This window comes from Rhea pennata, chromosome 29 (genome assembly GCF_028389875.1).
Source record: "Rhea pennata isolate bPtePen1 chromosome 29, bPtePen1.pri, whole genome shotgun sequence".
Classification (NCBI taxonomy): domain Eukaryota; kingdom Metazoa; phylum Chordata; class Aves; order Rheiformes; family Rheidae; genus Rhea; species Rhea pennata.
Window position 1 is genome coordinate 3,066,440 of NC_084691.1, and position 16,173 is coordinate 3,082,612.

General features: G+C 55.0%; 2 protein-coding genes across 3 annotated transcripts in view; one reads left to right on the top strand and one right to left on the bottom strand.

Moving 5' to 3' along the window:
• VDR (vitamin D receptor) overlaps positions 1-1,326 on the bottom strand; it is a 38,352-nt gene extending 37,026 nt beyond the window's left edge. Inside the window, exon 1 of the mRNA XM_062597277.1 lies at positions 1,307-1,326. The gene's annotated coding sequence lies outside the window, so the exon portion shown is untranslated. The remainder of the gene's footprint in view (positions 1-1,306) is intronic.
• Positions 1,327-9,702: 8,376 nt separating this feature from the next.
• On the top strand, positions 9,703-14,987 carry TMEM106C (transmembrane protein 106C). Of its 2 annotated transcripts, XR_009960974.1 has the most exons (9): positions 9,725-9,776; positions 10,650-10,867; positions 11,212-11,275; positions 11,824-11,983; positions 12,086-12,226; positions 12,518-12,567; positions 12,866-12,919; positions 13,348-13,863; positions 14,138-14,987. XR_009960974.1 is itself a non-coding variant. In XM_062597332.1 (8 exons), exons 2-8 carry the CDS (start codon positions 10,678-10,680, stop codon positions 13,481-13,483), a joined length of 795 nt encoding a protein of 264 aa, XP_062453316.1. In that variant the 5' UTR covers positions 9,703-9,776; positions 10,650-10,677; the 3' UTR covers positions 13,484-14,987. The 2 variants fall into 2 exon arrangements, 1 of the variants encoding a protein (XP_062453316.1); XM_062597332.1 differs by having other exon boundaries at positions 9,703-9,776; positions 13,348-14,987.
• Positions 14,988-16,173: the final 1,186 nt, after the last annotated feature.

Genomic DNA, 16,173 nt, shown 5'->3' on the forward strand with positions numbered 1-16,173 from the left:
CCTGACTGATGAAAAATCTATTACCATTTCGTGCCTTTGTTATTTGAAATCCTGCTGCATGATCTTACAGCTGATCTGTTTACAGGCAAGCATGATCTTGGGCAGACATCTGACTACGCCTCCTGCACCTGATGGACCTTCCTTGATTTTCAGGGTACTGGATTCCCTGGAGGGACAGTTGTCTGAGCAATACACAGCTGACAGCACAGCCTGCAAAATTACCAAACCTCAGCCTATTGCACTCCAGCACATTTGAAAGAAGTGTTCACCTGAAACATCCATACCACCAGGTACTAGACTGCAGTCACATCAGGTGCTTGCACTGCAGGAAGCACTTTGCTTACAAGCCAGGACCCAGATCTTGCTGTTCCCCTCTGGACTGCAAGGGGCAGCTGGCTGAGACACATGCAATACCCTGTTGAACTGAGGACACACATTTGGCGAGGGATAAGCAGAGAGGTAAGGCACAAAACACCAAACCTTTAACCATCACAGGTTAAAGCAGCTTTAAAAGGAGACTCTGAAAGGCAGGTGGGCAGTGGAAAGCTGCACTCATTTTGCCTGTTGCCCTGATAAAAGTACTACTATATCCAGGAAAATCTAGCTCCCATTTAAGTACACTTTAACATGATATATCCAGAATAGCTACAAACCCAGACTGACTTGTCTCGGTAACCAGCTGCTCTGGAGAAAGAAGAGGTTTTGTATTAGTGAGTAGTTACAGCTAACCTCCTGCCCCACCAGAGCAGACAGGTTAAATATTCTTTAGGCTCCCCACACGTGCAGTGGCACTCACAGCACTAACCCAGTCAGCCCGGCTCACCCTCGCTCCTCAGCGGAGGAAGCGCTGACAAGGATCTGCCGCCCGAGACCGGAGCTGGGCGCCGAGCAGATGTCTCCCTTCAGAAGGAAACGCACGCTACCCCGAGATTGCTGGTGCTCCTTTAACCGAGCCCTGGGAGGAAGATGAGTCACTGCCCAGCTCGTGTGGGAGGAGAGCACGCCAGCAAACGCTGCAAACCCAGGGCTGAATTCTCGCGAAAACCAGTTTCTGAAGAAACTTAATGCTGAAGACTCCAGCCTAAGCCTCTATCGGACAGTTTAGGGCTTGAACGAGGGGAAAAGAGGAAGGCACAGCTCACCACAGGAAACTGTCCCCTCTACCTGTCCTAAACCAGCTGCCCAACACTCCCCCCCCGCCAAAGTCCCTTTAGATACTCATTCCTGATGCAGAGGTGCCCTGCTCAGTCTAGGGAAAGAAACCCCTTCTTCCTCTGCATAGGAGATGCAGAAAGGTTCCTGGTACCTTCGCCTTCCCTTCGCGCTGGGAGCTCACGGGCGATGAGGGATTCTGGCAGTCACATTCGACGCGGCACACAAGATCGCTCAGCAACAGGTGAAAAAGCCGCTGGGGAATCGGGCAGGGAGAAAAGAGACAAGCACAGTTACTGCCACAGCTGGATTTCGGTCTGGCATTTGATGTCTCCCCCACACACACCTTCAAGACACTTAATCGGAAGCCTGACTTTAAAACGTGCTTTAAAGCTGGCCATTAATCAGATGCTTACCTGAGTCAGAGACCAGCCTGTGGGCAAGAGACGGGCTGGAAACCCTAAAGCACAGGGCAAGCACGCCAATGCCAACACCTTGGGGGGCCTGAGCCCCCCATGGCGGCACCCAGGTAAGTCACTGGTGCTGCAAATTCGGAGACAGCAGGGACAGGACAGGGGGAGTGGGCGAGTGTCACGTCCCACAGCGGGGACCCCAGAGGCAGCGGCAGAAGCGTGAAGTTTGCAAGGGGCTCCACAAGGGGGGCACACAATTGCACCCCCCCAACTCCAAGCTGAACCCCCATTTCTGGGCTCAAAGCATGTGTGTGGAGGGGCAGATTAGAGACAGGGCAGCACTAGGGACCCCCTGGACACAAATCAGGAGCCACCCCCTAACACATGGGGGGAGAGAGGCATGAGCATGGGGGGGGGCTGTGGACCCTCCACAGCAAGGGGGCCCCATTCTCAGCCCTTGAGACCCTCATCGAAAGGGGGGTGAGGGGAGATACCGGGGTCCCCCCACAAATGGGACCTCACTTTAGAGGGGGGCACAGGGTCCTCCCCATACCTTTACAGCACCATCAGCTCCAGGAGTCACTGAGGGGGGTTCAAATAAACACAAGACCCACAAACCCGGGGGGGGGGGTGCAAGGTCCACAGAGGCCCCCAAAGCGCTCACATGCTACCCAGGTTGGGGAGGGACACACGGCAGTGGGGGGACCCCCCAACCCACACAGGACCCCCAAACTGAGGGAAAACATAGGGACGGGGAACAGCCTCCCCCCCCCAAACCGACACGGGTACCCCAAACCGGGAGAGGGGCGCACATGGGGCACCAAGGGTGACCCCACACGCGCCCCCCCCTCCACGGGGGGCAGCAGGGTCCCCACAGACGCACCCCCCCCCGCCCCCAAGCGTGCCCCGGTGGGCACCGGAGCCCCCGCCACCCCCGTGGGCCGGCCCGCGGCGGGCAGCAGGGCCGGTTTTCCCTCAGAGGTGCCCTCGCCGCAGCCCCCCGGTGCCTCGGCCCGCGGCCCCGGTACCTGCGCTCCCAGCGCCGCCGCCGCCCCCTCCCTCCCCCACCGCCCCGGAGCCGCCTTTTGACGGGAACCGGCCGGCACCGCGCCCCGCCCCTCGCCGGGTCCCCGCCCACTCTCCCGCCCCCGCCCCACCCCGCCAATGACAACGCGACTGCACCTTAGCCACGCCCCCTAGGGGGCGAGGTGCTCTCGGACCCGCCCATTGATGCCTTATAAGGACCGCTCAGCGTCAAGCCCCGCCCCCTGGGGGGCGGGGCGCGGGCTGGCGGGAGATCGCACGTGGGTGCCTGCCCCGCCGGAGGGTCCCAGGCCACGCCGGGGCCGTCCAGCCCAGCTCGGCCCCCGCTACGGGCCAGCCCTCCACCACGCTGCCCCGCACCCACGGCTCAGGGAGCCCTGGGCTCCATCAGCAGCTCCTAGGGTGCCGGTGGGGGCTTTCGGGGTACAGCTTTTTGGGGCACAGCCATCCCAAAGAGCCCAGTGGGGTCTGAAGGCTGCGAGCCCAGGGGCGGCAGCCTGCGTGGCATTCACTTCTGCTCACCCAGCCTGCGGTTTGTCCCTTATTGGGACAGGGACGAACACTGCTGGTGTCCTCCCCAGCATGGCCTGGCAAACTGTGTCTCTGTAACATGGGATCCTGCGGGGTCCTGAGCATGTTTGGGTGACCCTGCCCTATTTCTCCTTTGCTGTGGTGCCTCCTGGAAATCCAGGTGCTGCACAGCTCTGTCGCCAAAGCTGGCAGTGGTTCAGAGGCTGCTTCCCTTACGGATTTCTAAGTAAAAGATACTGTGCACTGGGAGCACTCACCGAATTTGTCGCACAGCAACCTCCATCTTGCTTATGCTACTGCAGTACGTGCAGGGCTTATCTTCCTCTCCCGTTTTTGGAAGGACACCTGAGAGCCCTGCCAACGCACACTGCAAATCCTTTATCTGATAACAGCTTTGAGAGAATTCACGTATTTTTCTGATGCTTAGATCAGATTAATGGGTGGAAAGCTGATTCATCCTCTGCCTCTGGACTAGAGAGGGCTAGTTAGTGTCTGCTAATGTCCTAGGCGCAGCTCCAAGCGCTAGAAATGCGTACAGCCAAGGGTGGGCAGGTGCCTCGTGGAAACGTGACAGCCACAGCGTCACAGGCAGTGGCTTCATGGCCCACACAGGAGCTGAGCCTCGCTGGCCCAAGCACAGACTTCCCTGGACACCCCCGGGAGGACAGGAAGGAGTCTGGGGGCAGGGTCCTGCAGGACACCTGGTTTTGGCTGTCACTACAGAACCTGGGTGGTAGTTGAGGTCTCTAGGCATCGCGGCAGCACACGGCAGTGACAGAGGGTCTCTGCAGTCCCAACAGCAGGCCCGAGTCCCAGCCAGCACGGACTATTGCCCATGAACAGCCGGCCAGGCCAAGCAGCATTTGCTGCCATCCCTCTCCCCAGCTGGATCACAAGTACGGACCTCGGCCACCCAAAATCACATTTCCAGTGACGTGAGTCAAGCTGGAGCGTGGGGGTTTGGGATGAACAGGTTTGGCTGGTGTCGCAGCCCCAACCCAAAGCTGCTCCACTGCCTGGACATGTTACACCCCAGGTCTGAAAACACTCACGCTCTTTGACGGTTCTTCACTTTCCATCCTCAAAAACACATCACTGAGTGTGGCCAGGAATCAGCAACATTTGACAAAGGAGGGAGCAATGCTTCAAGAAAGCCCCTGCCATGACAATCTCAAAGTTTATTACATGTTCTCTAAACCCAAAACCCCAGGAAAAAATGAGCTCCCGATGCACAGCGGGGGAATGAACCTCTCGGGTAGGGAGACAGCGAGGGCGGCCGAGCCAGCGTCACGGCAGACAGCAATCACCACCCCTGAACCGTAATCAGCAAGTTCAACTGCTTTAATTTGCCCAGGGAAAACATTTTGCTAAACGTTTTTAAATTGATTTAATGAGGCCAATCAGAGGAGGGGGGGGGAAGCCTGGGAGGAAATGGGAGTTCATTAAAGGCAATTCGGCAGCACAGAACTTTTGGAGGGAGTGGGCAGAGGCCACGGGCAGACGCTCCTGCAGCAGCTGGGGCGACTTTGCCCTGGAGTGGCTGAGGAGCGCTGCCCGGGCCCTGTCCCGTCGCCTTGCCGCGGGAGCGCTGGCTCGCACAGGGGAGATGGGACCAGCACTTTAAACCACCGCAGCCTTTTTTGCAAGGTTTAGCCCTGTGTCTTAAACCTTAACGCAGCAAATAATCCACTGACCTCGACTTGTGCGTAGTAGTGCAACGTGCTCCTCAAACCAATAAATGATAGCTCTGCTGCCAAACCCTGCTGTTCTTGTGTATGTGGACCAGTTTGTGCCTGAAGCTATGAGGGAGGCTTTACACCACTGCGAGCTTTAATTTACACCCTTGCTGTGGCTTGTGGTGGCTTATAGCCGTTATCCAGCTCTTCCCTTGAACCCAGGCTGCTCTGCCGCTGCCTTCGCCTTGCCTTCCCTCTGCACCCACCGGGAAGGGGCAGCCTCGCTGCGGGGAAAGCCATGCAAAGAGCCGTGCAACCGGGCTGCAAAACCTCTCCCACGTCAGTCCCAAAGGACGCACAAATCCGCACGCAAGGTCCAAAATCTTGCAATTGGTGCAAAATTCTGAAATTGCGAAATTGGCGCAAAGTGTGCGAAGCAAACAGCAATTGCTTGTAGTGTGGGTGAGCAGTATTAATGCTACTAAATGCTCAAACAGGCCCCTCCGTGCCCATGCACCTCGCAGGCTGGCACAGAGCGGTTTTACCGACCGACGGGCTTGTGCGCCTGGGTTTGCTTGCTTGTTTACCATGAAACATCACTTTCTTGCAGGTTGACGACATTAACGAGTTTCATCTCGCATCTTGCTCAGTCTTTACTGGGAAACGCCAGGGTTAATGGAGAGAAATGATGGCTCAGCAGCTGGTACACCACTTCGCGAGAGAGAGAAATCAAAGCTCTCCTCTGCCACAGGCTTCCTGTTCGGCCTCAGACAAGTCATTTAACCTCTCCATGATTCAGTTTGCCCTTCTAGGACTTTGGCTGTAAAAGTCCCTAAAGTTTAAGCCGTTTGTGTTAAAAGGAGTACGGCCGGGCTAGCGACGGGTAACGGCAGGGTTATTTCCAGCTTTACGTGACGGCACGTTGCCCCTCTGCTCTGCCAGTGCTGCTGCATTGAAGGTTTCTGCAGGGACCTGCTTCAGCTCCCTTAAAAAAAAGCAAATTAAACTGGGGGTGTCACAGCCTGGGACAGGAGCAACAAGGTGTCTAAGGGGGGAGGCAGAAGAGGGGGAGGGAGAAAATCCTCCTTGGATGCTCTTCCTGTGGCACGGTCCAGCCCTGGCCATGGGGATGGGGCTCAGAGCCTGGGAAAACATCACCTTCCACGCGAAACAAAACGGGGAAAAGCAACGCCTCCGAAAACGCAACTAATGGGAATCACTTTGCAGCTGGGAGCTAATGGGGTAATAGGGCTGGTTGCGTGGGCAGGCGAGCGCTCCCGGGAGACGCTCGGCAGCGACTGCGCGGTCGCAGCCGCCCCCTTTGCCGAAACCCGGAGCGCAGGACAGTCACGGACACCTGGGTCCCCGCGTGCCTGCCGAGAGCGATCCGCCCCCGGCGCCGTGCCTGCTTCTCGCAGCAGCCCGAGCGCGGGATCCTCTGGCTTTCTCCGGGGGTGACTCACGCGCTCGATTTGTCCTCCGGGCAGCGAAGGCTTCTCGGGAAGTCGTTGCAAAATCCCGCCGGTGCGATGAGCGCGCCGACGGCTCCGTCCCCGGGGAAGCTCCGGTGTCTAACACGGGGTTGAGCTCACCCTGCAGCCTGTGCCTTGGGGCTCGGTGCGGGCTCTACTCTGCCTGTGCAGTTTGCGGAGCCCGTCCACGCGGGTGGTTTTGGGCGGCAGCCCGATCCTGCACCTGCCCCTTCTATCTCCTGCCCCGTAGGGTCCTGAGGGCCAGCATCCAGCGCCTTCGCTCCAGCCTGCAGAGAGCCAGTGCCTGGCTATCCGCCCGCTCGGCTCGGGAGCGATCAGGGATGCACAACCATCCATCACTGACAATTACGGGCAGGCAATTAGCATCTTGCGAACGGTGAGCCAGGAAACCTCCATCACGCTGGCATTTTGCTCCTGGGAAGGAGAGAATAAATGATCCATAAAGTTTCCACCAGCAGCAGAAGTTGGCAGCAAGGAGAGCAGATACAAAGCAAGTCCCTGGCACTTGGGAGGCATCTCTCTCTCGAGCATGCAAGGTTATTGGGAATATTTTCTTGCAATAAACTTTATTTTTATGGTTTTGGTCAAGCAGTTGTAGGTTATGAGGGGAAGGAATTCAGTTTTCCACTGAGATCTCACGTTTATAGCGGCAGAAAAACGATAATTTGCACGGGATGTTGTGGATTTGCAGCACTGCCGGGTTTATAAATGCCAGCTGCCGTTTTGGGGGCACAGCCCTACATTATTCAGGCCCTGCATTACCCAGGGGGGAAGCGCAGTCCGGGAAGACCCACGTCCAGGCTCATCCTGTAGCCCCGCCTGGTCCCACGTACCCAAAGTCCCAAACCCCAGAAGACCCAAACTGACCATTTTGCGTCCTTTTTCAGAGCTATTGGTCCGAGGGCAATGGGAACGATGGGCAGTTTTGACTCCTTTTCTCTGTAAATTTGAGCCTTAGAAACTTCCCAGATGCTCTGCAGCATCACAGCCCATCTCCAGGATGTGACGCTGCTCGTCCTCGGGGGACAACGTCGATCAAGGACACTGAGAAATTGCCCCAGCAGTTATTTATTCATTTTCCAAGGGGTTTGGCATGGTCGGATGGGAGCGCTGGGATGCCCCCGGCAGCAGCCGGACTCGGTGCAGCCCATGTCAGGCTGAGCTCTGCCAAAGCGGGGACAAACGGATGCCGGGTGAGGATTTTCCAGCCATAAAACTGAAAAAAAAAATAATAAAGTCAGGAGGGTTTGTGCAGGGACAATTAAGGAGCCGGAGCAAAGATCAGTGCTTGGCGGCATTTCCGCCATGAGAGCTTCCAGGCAGCGTGGGGCGATGCAGGCTGGGCTTGGCCGTGCTGAGGCTGACCCTTAACTTGGTTTTTCTGAGGGGGGAAACTGCAATTTTCTCTAAAATATTTTCTAGCAGCAGCCGCCGGTGCCTGTGCTCAAGCAATCCGCTGGGATTGCTTCCGGGCAAAGCAGCGGCTTTTCTGCTTCCCATTTGGGCAGCCAGCAGAAAAGCAGACTTGGCTCCACAACGGGGAAAAGACGAATTTTATCTGGATGAGCTGCCTCGGGGCAGGAAACACTTGCTGCGAGGGCGGCCTCGAGCATCCCGCTGCAGATCCGCGCTCCACTGCCCCGGCCGCCGCGCAGGAACCCCGTGAACCCAGTTACTGCAAATCACATCCAAATGGGGGCAATTTCCCTCCGCTCGGAGCTGTCGCCTTAAACGCCGGGTTCATTTGGGTAATTGGTCTCCGGGAGCTCGGGTTTAGCGCGTTAACCGCTGCGGAGGGGTGTGGAAAGCACGTGCGCGGCGCTGCGGGGGGAACGCCGTACCGGCACCTTCGGCACGCTGTTTCGGAGCCTGAGGGCCAGCGTGGCGCCTAGTTCCCCCCACCCCGTTGTAGGGCCAGCCCCACAGCAGCTCAGAGTGGCCCGGGATCCTGCCTCATGGCTCTCCCCGGTTGTGGGGCCGGCCCCGTGGTGCCTCAGGATGGCCCAGTGCAGCACCTCACAGTTCTCCCTAGTTGTGGGGCCGGCCCCACAGCAGCTCAGGGTGGCCCAGAGTGGCACCTTGCATCTCTCTCTGGTTGTGGGGCTGGCCCCACGACAGCTCAGCAGTTGTGGGGCCGGCCCTATGGCGGCTTGGGGTGGCCCAGTATGGCACCTCGCGGCTCCCCCCGGGTGTGGGGCCAGCCCCACGGCACCTCACAGCTCTCCCTGGCTGTGGGGCCAGCCCCTGGCACCTCACAGCTCTCCCAGGTGTGGTGCCAGCCCCACAGCAGCTCAGGGTGCCCCATTATGGCACCCTGCAGCTCTCCCCGGTTATGGGGCTGGCCCCACAGCACCTCGTGCCTCCCCCCAGTTATGGGGCTGGCCCCACGGCACCTTGCAGCTCTCCCCGGTTATGGGGCTGGCCCCACGGTGGCTCACAGTTCCCCCCAGGTGTGGGGCCGACCCCACTGCACGTCGCGGCTCCCCCCGGGTGTGGGGCTGGCCCCACAGCACCTCGCGGCTCCCCCTGGTTATGGGGCTGGCCCCATGGCACCTCGCAGCTCCCTCTGGTTATGGGGCTGGCCCCACTGCACCTCGCGGCTCCCCCCGGGTGTAGGGCTGGCCCCATGGCACCTCACGGCTCCCCCCGGGCGTGGGGCCGGCCCCACGGCGGCTCGGGGGGCTCAGGCCCAGCCCGCGGCTCGGCCCTGCCTGAGCACCGCCGCACGTCGCGACACCTCCCGCGGCCGGCCGGGGCCGCAGTGCCGCGGGGCGGCGCCTGCCCGGGGCGCTGCGCGTTCCGCGGGCGCGCAGCGCCCACACACGGCTGTCACGGCCCGTACTGGTGCGCGCGGCCCCGCTACTGGGCGGCCGCTCCTCACACTGGGCCTCACTGGGACCTTCTGGCCCTTGCGCGCCACCGTCCGGCCCCTGCGCATGTGCGCGGCGGCAACAGACATGCGCGTGCCCCACCCCACCCCCCCCCGCGCAGAGGCCGTCAGTGCGCATGCGCACATGGGATACGCCCTGCTTAGCGCTTTAACCCGCCCCCCGAGTGGGCACGGCCCCGCGTGGCTCCGGCGCATGCGCATTGTCTACCACGCCCTAACAGGTGTGGTCGCGGACACCGCCCTGCCGCGCCTCTGCGCAGGCGCACTAACGGAGCGGCACGCCCGGGCGTGGCCTTGCGTCACTGCCTCAAGCCCCGCCCAATAACCTCCCCGGGTGGGGAGGCCCCGCCCCCTTCGCTGCGCGCGCGCGCGCGCAGGGCGGGGGCGGATCCGCGTTCCGAGGGGGCGGGCCTCGCGGAAGCCCGCCCTTTCCGCCCCGCCCGGCGCGCGGCGTGCTTTGCGCGTGCGCCGAGGGCGGGGCGGGGCTAGCGTTCGGCTCCGCCCACGGGCTGGTGCCCGGCGTTGTCATAGCGACGGCGGCTGCGCGCGCGGAGGGAGGCGGCGGCGGCGGCGGCGGGTCTGAGGGGCCGGGTCGGGCTGGGGGGAGGGGTGGAGACGCTCTGTTTTGGGGGGAGGGAGAAATATTTGAGGGGAGCATATATATTTTTGGAGGATAGTTGAAAGCGGGGTCTGTTTTTCGAGGGGATTTTGGCAAGTGTCTCTTTCTAGGGGGTCTGGGTGGGAGGATTCTCCCTCTGGGGAGGTCTCTGTGGTGGTGCTGGGGGAGGGTGTCTCTTTTGGGGGGGTTCAGGGGGCTGTTTTGGGGTTGTTCTGCGAGGGTTTATCCCTTTTGGGGGGGTTGTGAGAGGGTATTGGTCTTTGGGGGGGGAGTGTCTCTGTGGTGGGTGCTGGGGGATGGCGCCTTGGGGGGAGTGTCTCTTTTGGGGGAGGTCTGAGGAGGTGTGGGTCTCTTCTGGGGGCTTCTGAGGGGTGAGGGTCTCTGGGGATGTCTGAGGGGGTGGTCTGTCATTTTGGAGGGGTCTGAGCGGGCATAGGTTTCTCGGGGGGGAGTGTGGTGGGTGCTGGGGGCAGGTCGTGGGGGGGGTGGTGGTTAGGAGGTCTCTGTTTTTGCAGGGACTGTGTGGGAACATGCTGCTGTTGAGGGATCCTTGAGGAGGATGTCTCAGGTTTTGCATGTATTAGGGGATGAGTCCCTGTGGGGACTCTCTTTTGAGGGGCATCTGAGGGGACGTGGAGCCCTTTTGGGGGGGGGATATTTAGAGGAGATTTGGAGGGGGTGAGTCCCTGAGGGAGCTGTCTGAAGGAGGTGTCCTGTGGCCAGTGATGCCCTTCGTGCCTATAGTTAGGTATAGTATGCTTCCTTGTCTGCCGGAAGCAGATTGAAAGCTTCTTTAATGACCTTTACTGCTCTTTCTATCTCTTGTCTTAGGCTATGCGGCTTTTCTACAGCAGCTGCGATGGGTTCCCTGCTTTCCCTCTCTGCTAATAACGCTACCTCGAGGCAGAGGAAGAACGCTGATGATGATGATGACTTACTTGATAGCCGGGATCGTGAGGAAGACATTGCCAAGTTTCCATATGTTGAATTCACAGGTCAGGACAGCATCACCTGTCCCACTTGCCAAGGCACTGGCTGTATTCCCACAGGTGACTATCTCCATTCAGACTTAAATACCACGTGCATGGGGCAAAAATCTTCCTTATTTATCTGAAATAACTGTTATAGACTCTTCTTCAAAAATACCTGCATTGTTTTTAAAAGTGCTTTTTAAATTCTGAAGTGTGGCTTTTTTTCATGCTTGTTTTTCACTTCTTTCTGTGTTGATGTGTAAGGAGCACTTTAGAAAAGCCATATTCTTGTGTGGCTGGTATAGGGCTGTGAATAAACTTTGTCTGGAATTCACCAGTGTCCAAGAATGTGATAATCCTTGCAAAGAAGAGTGATCTTGGAAGTGAACAGAGCAGACTAATGCGTTCCTTTTGCTTTTCAGAACAAGTAAATGAGTTGGTGGCTCTGATACCCTACACTGACCAACGGCTACGTCCACAGAGAACGTAAGTGCACAGGATGAATGTAATTATCTTTTTGTAAAGAACAAATGGGGCTCTTTGTCATTTATGGCCACAGCTAAACATTTCACCCAGTCTGCAGTCTTTCCTTCATCTAGTGTTTTTGTTTTAGTCTAAGTATGCCAATAAATACAGTTTAAAATGTAACTTTAAATACTGCCTGTCGAATCTCACTGTAGGGGTGAATGCAGAAACAATGATACTACTCATGCCCTTTGTCCCTGTGCCCTTCAGTGAAGCTTTAAAAAAGAAGCTGGTTTAACAGCAATGAAAATGCTAGATTGTGGAAAACATTATAGGGCTGAAAATGATTCTTCAGTTACTCATTATCAAGAAATAAACTGTGTGAAGGGCAATGATTTTGAGCAATTTCAGATACTGAGAATATAAGAGTAGCACTTCTGTGCCCTTCCCAGGGAAGAGCAGATAGGTGTTGTTTGTTGGCTAGGCTGAATTTTAAATACTTTGCCCTAACACAGCATCTGAAACTCCAAGATTACCTTGTGTTTGAAATCCTTTCCTGCCTCTTCCAGGAAGCAGTATGTCCTGCTGTCAGTGCTGCTCTGCCTTCTGATATCAGGGCTGGTGGTTTTCTTTCTGTTTCCGCACTCTGTCCTTGTGGATGATGATGGCATTAAAGTGGTTCAAGTCTGGTTTGACAAGAAGAACTCTGTTGTCGTTCTTGCCATCACGGTAAAGTTTTGGCGTGTCTGTGTGTGTGTGAGGAGAGAGATTTTGCTGCTCAGCTGTGAGAGAGGCCACCACCGCTCATGTTTCCCATCTTTCTCAAAACAGGCCACCTTAAGGATCAAAAACTCCAACTTCTACGCGGTTACAGTGACCAGCCTGACTAGCCAGGTCCAGTACATGAACACTGTTGTTGGAACCCAGCAGATCACCAATGTCTCCCGCATCCAGCCGCTGAGTGACAAGCTGGTATTTAATTTTTCATTGCACTGTCTGAGGCTTTGTAATATATGCTGTTTGTGTCATCAGATGTCAAAATTAGCCAGTATTGCCAGTTAACTTAATCCTAATTTATCTATACCCAAAGCTTTGGTGGGCAAAATAATCTTAGCACTAGAATAGTCTGTGCTTTGTGCGTGCCAGCCAACACAGAACCTAAAGGAGGAAAGATTCTCAGAGGGGTGGTCTTAAACTGATACTGAGGGAGTCTCCTGAGTCACTAAAGCTATATACGAATGTATTTTTCTTTTACCTTTGCAGGTGAATTTCACTGTGAAGGCAGAGATAGGTGGACCTTTCTCTTACGTGTAGTAAGGATTTACTATTTCTTCTGGATACGTGGGAAGAGGGCAGGTTTAAGCTGCTTTAATTAGAATTCACTCTGGGAAAGACTTGATTTTTCTGATATTTTATGGAAAATAACTATTTGCTGGAAATGACTTGAAAGGTCGCTTTATCAAGAGTTTTTTTGGGCCATGTCTCCAGCTGAGTTCACACAAATGGGAAAATGTCACCAGAAGATATCTGGGAAATACAGATGTCTGAGATTTGTGCACTAAACCCTGCTTAGACTCTGCTGACCTGCTTTTTTGTTTTGGTCTCTTCCAGTTTCTTCTGCACATTTCCCAAGGTCAAGGTACATAACATAGTGATTTTTATGAGGTACGTTGTTCTCTACTCTCTGCCCCTGACTCGAAGGGGAATTTTTGTGCAGCAAACCTATGGTCCATCAAGAGAATCCTGCTTGGCAAGCTCCCCAGCCTTGCTCATTGTGTCAGCTTTAATTCCTGCCAGTTGACACAGTTGGGTTCAAAAAAAAAGTGGGAAGGAGAAGACAGCAGTTTATTCTAATGTGAGCTCTCATGACTAGTCGTGTGCTCTAGGGTCCGTATTTGCTAGCTCTGTGTATCCCAACCCACCACAGTGAACAGTCTTGGGTGCGCTTGTTGAATGTATCTCTGAGAGGATCCACAGCTTTTGAGGGGGAAGGAGAGTTGTTTCAAATGCAAAACCTCCTGAATTTTTGTGTTTTAATAGAGAAATTCCTGACGTTGGTCCCATCTTCCCTAAATTGCTCTGCTCTCTCTCAGAACATCAGTGAAGCTTTCGTACATTGGCCACGTGACCCAGAGCGCCTTGGAAAAGTACCATTACGTGGACTGCAGCACCAACTCCACGGCTTTCCCGGAGCCTCTCTCCCTGCCGACCCCGTCAGCACGAGGGTAACCAAAGAGAAGAGCACGCCCCGAGGACAGGGCTGATAATTTTTGGGGGAGGTGGATGTGCAGACAAATTTCCCATGTGAAATAGATAGCTGTGGAAAGGACTGTGAACTTTCAGATGGAAACAGGAGGATCGCTGGTAACTTTGGGAAATCCTGGCAGAGATACCTGAAAGCTCTGGGTCCATTTCACACCGCTTGTTGTGCGGCTTGGCTGAATTGCTGGCCTCTCCCCAAAATCTGTTTGAGGCGTTGTTCACGTGCAAGCAAACAAGCCCCTTCGCAAAGTAAGGGACCTGCTGAGCCTGCCTTCGTCTTCAGTTCCAAAGAACAAGCATTTGGTAGGGGACCAGGACTATGAAGCACCATGCCTTGCAGTCCAAGGGTAAAACATTGAGTTGAATTTTGCAGCTGTTCTGAAGCTTAGCACTGTTCTTTCAGGGCAAACTAATTAGTTCTGTGCAATTAATAGATGCATCCTTTGTTCAGTGGCAACACATCAGCAGCAGGTTTCAAAGCAGGACTTGATAAAAAAGGGATAGTCTCTTGCAAGGAATGTGGAGATAAGGCGTTCAGGCTTTATCTGTGCACGTATAACTTGCACTAGATCGATGGTTTCAGTTCCTTTTCCTTCTACACGTGCTGCTTCTGCTGCGCAGATTTTGGTTGCTGGCAGCAGTCTGAGGCTGCAGACATTGAATCGATACCAAAGCTACAGTCTCAACAAAGACAACCTCAGGAAGTGCAGTGCTGCTGGGGACGTGCTAAGGGGCTGCACGGCTTGGACCCTCCTCCCTCACGCATAGCTCTGAAGCCGCTGCTTGGGGCGTACGCAGCGTTCGACAGCTGTCAGTTCCTCTCCCTCACTTTGTGCCTGCTGCTTTCCCAAAGATTTGGGACGGATCTGAGAAGGGACAGTATTATAGAATGCTATTCTTTATACTGCCACGGGTTTTCCCCACAGGAAAGGATGTATAAAGACTAAATATGCAAGTGCTGCTGTCTTGGTTTCCTTTTAGGGCCCTTCAGGCAAATGAGTGTAGATTTAAACTGATCTGGGGCAAGTTAGCATGAGTTTCTTGTTTCAAAGGCTTACCTTACAGGAGCCCTTTGTTCCAGAATGATGATATTGAGTACATAAACCTAATGTGAAAGTTAACCACAGCACCCACTTTAGTTCTTGCTACAGACTTCTTGCACCATTTGCAGCTTAGAGGATTGCACATCCTGCTTTTGCCCTTTATAGTTTTCCTGGAATTTAATCACTGCAGCCTCCTGGGAGTGCACCTACATCTTTCCCTGACTATCCCTTGTGAGCTAGGTTGCGCTAGCGCGTGTGGGTATGTGTGGAAACAAAACACAAAGGCTGCAAAGGAAACCATTAAGATCATGGGTGTTTTTTCAATGAAGGATGCTTTGTTTTGGGTGAGTGTGGGGGAAAAAAATGTGTTGTTTTTTTAAGAAGTGGCAGTTACGCCTAGCAGAATTTCTAGAACTGAATTTACTTATTAAATCTGAATTGTATGTTATTGTGCAGTGTCGTTTGTTGGAAACGGAAGTAGCTGTGAGTTTCTCTTTTTGGAATTAGACTCTGTCCTGGAATTAGTGTTTATATTGTGATTGGCTGCATCCCCGCACCTTTTACTCGGAAGCACCTATTCTTTCACTGATGATTTTGGGAAATGGGGGTTGAGCAGGAAAACCAGCTCTAAGCCTGTGGAGAGCAATGAAGAGTCTTCCCTAGGAAAGTTCAGTTCTTAAGCCTCAGTATCATGGTTGCAAAGGCAAAGCTTCCGAAAAGACAAAGGGACTCTACTCGGAGCGGAGCTATCCCGCCCTCTGAAGGGAGGGCTGGAGCTGGACACCAGGGGTGTCATAACTGGAGTCTGTCTCTCTGCACTCTCCCGTGGGGTGGTACCTGTGGGGTCTTACATGTCTATTTTGCACGGAAGCCAGTTCATTGCCTTTTGTGTTAAAGGAGAAGGGATGAGAAACTCAACCAGAGCAGTAGATCTTGCAGGAATGGGGAAACCATGCTCCTTCCAGAGCCTCTGTTTCCGCGTGGGACAGCCCGAACCGATGACAGGATATGCAAAACCAAGTTCTGTGGCTGTCATGCTGCCGCTGATCTCTGTGATTTCCATCACTAGTTTCTCAGATGAATTTCCTAAAACCTAATTCAGCTCTTGTAATTATGATGAGCTGTGTAGTTGTTTTCTTTTTAAAAAAGATGAGGAAATAACCAACTATGTTCTCTATCCTTGTTTTTCAAGCTGTTGGCTTCCTGCCTTTCAACAGCCCCACAGCTTTCGGTCCTTCTTGGCTTGGTTCTCCCTCTAGGGTGGCACATGGTGCCCCACGAAGTGCAGTGGCAGCTTCCCGCTACCCACGTTGCCTCTTTGCTCTGTCGATAAGCGACGCTCTCCAGCTCCTAGCGCAACCAGTTGTTCGAAGCAACCTACTGAGGGGAGGGGAGCGGGAGCGGGAGGCAGCCCTTAAGTTCACCGGTAATTTGGGGGGCTCACGGGATGCTTTGCGGTGGGAACCTTAACTTTGCTGCGTGGGAGAGCAGGAAAGCTGCTTTGCCTTGGGCTGGTGGTGTGTCAGATGCCAGCAGTGAGCCAGAGCCCTGGTAATTAGGGGTGCCCGCTGGGTCATGTGGCAAAGCACTTGGCCTTTTAAGGGGCATTTATTT

Coding starts and splice junctions, on each gene's coding strand:
- TMEM106C (XM_062597332.1), top strand. CDS start 10,678: ATGGGTTCCCTGCTTTCCCTCTCTGCTAATAACGCTACCTCGAGGCAG. Junction 10,868..11,211: donor CACTGGCTGTATTCCCACAG/GTGACTATCTCC, acceptor TTTGCTTTTCAG/AACAAGTAAATGAGTTGGTG. Junction 12,227..12,517: donor AGCCGCTGAGTGACAAGCTG/GTATTTAATTTT, acceptor TTACCTTTGCAG/GTGAATTTCACTGTGAAGGC.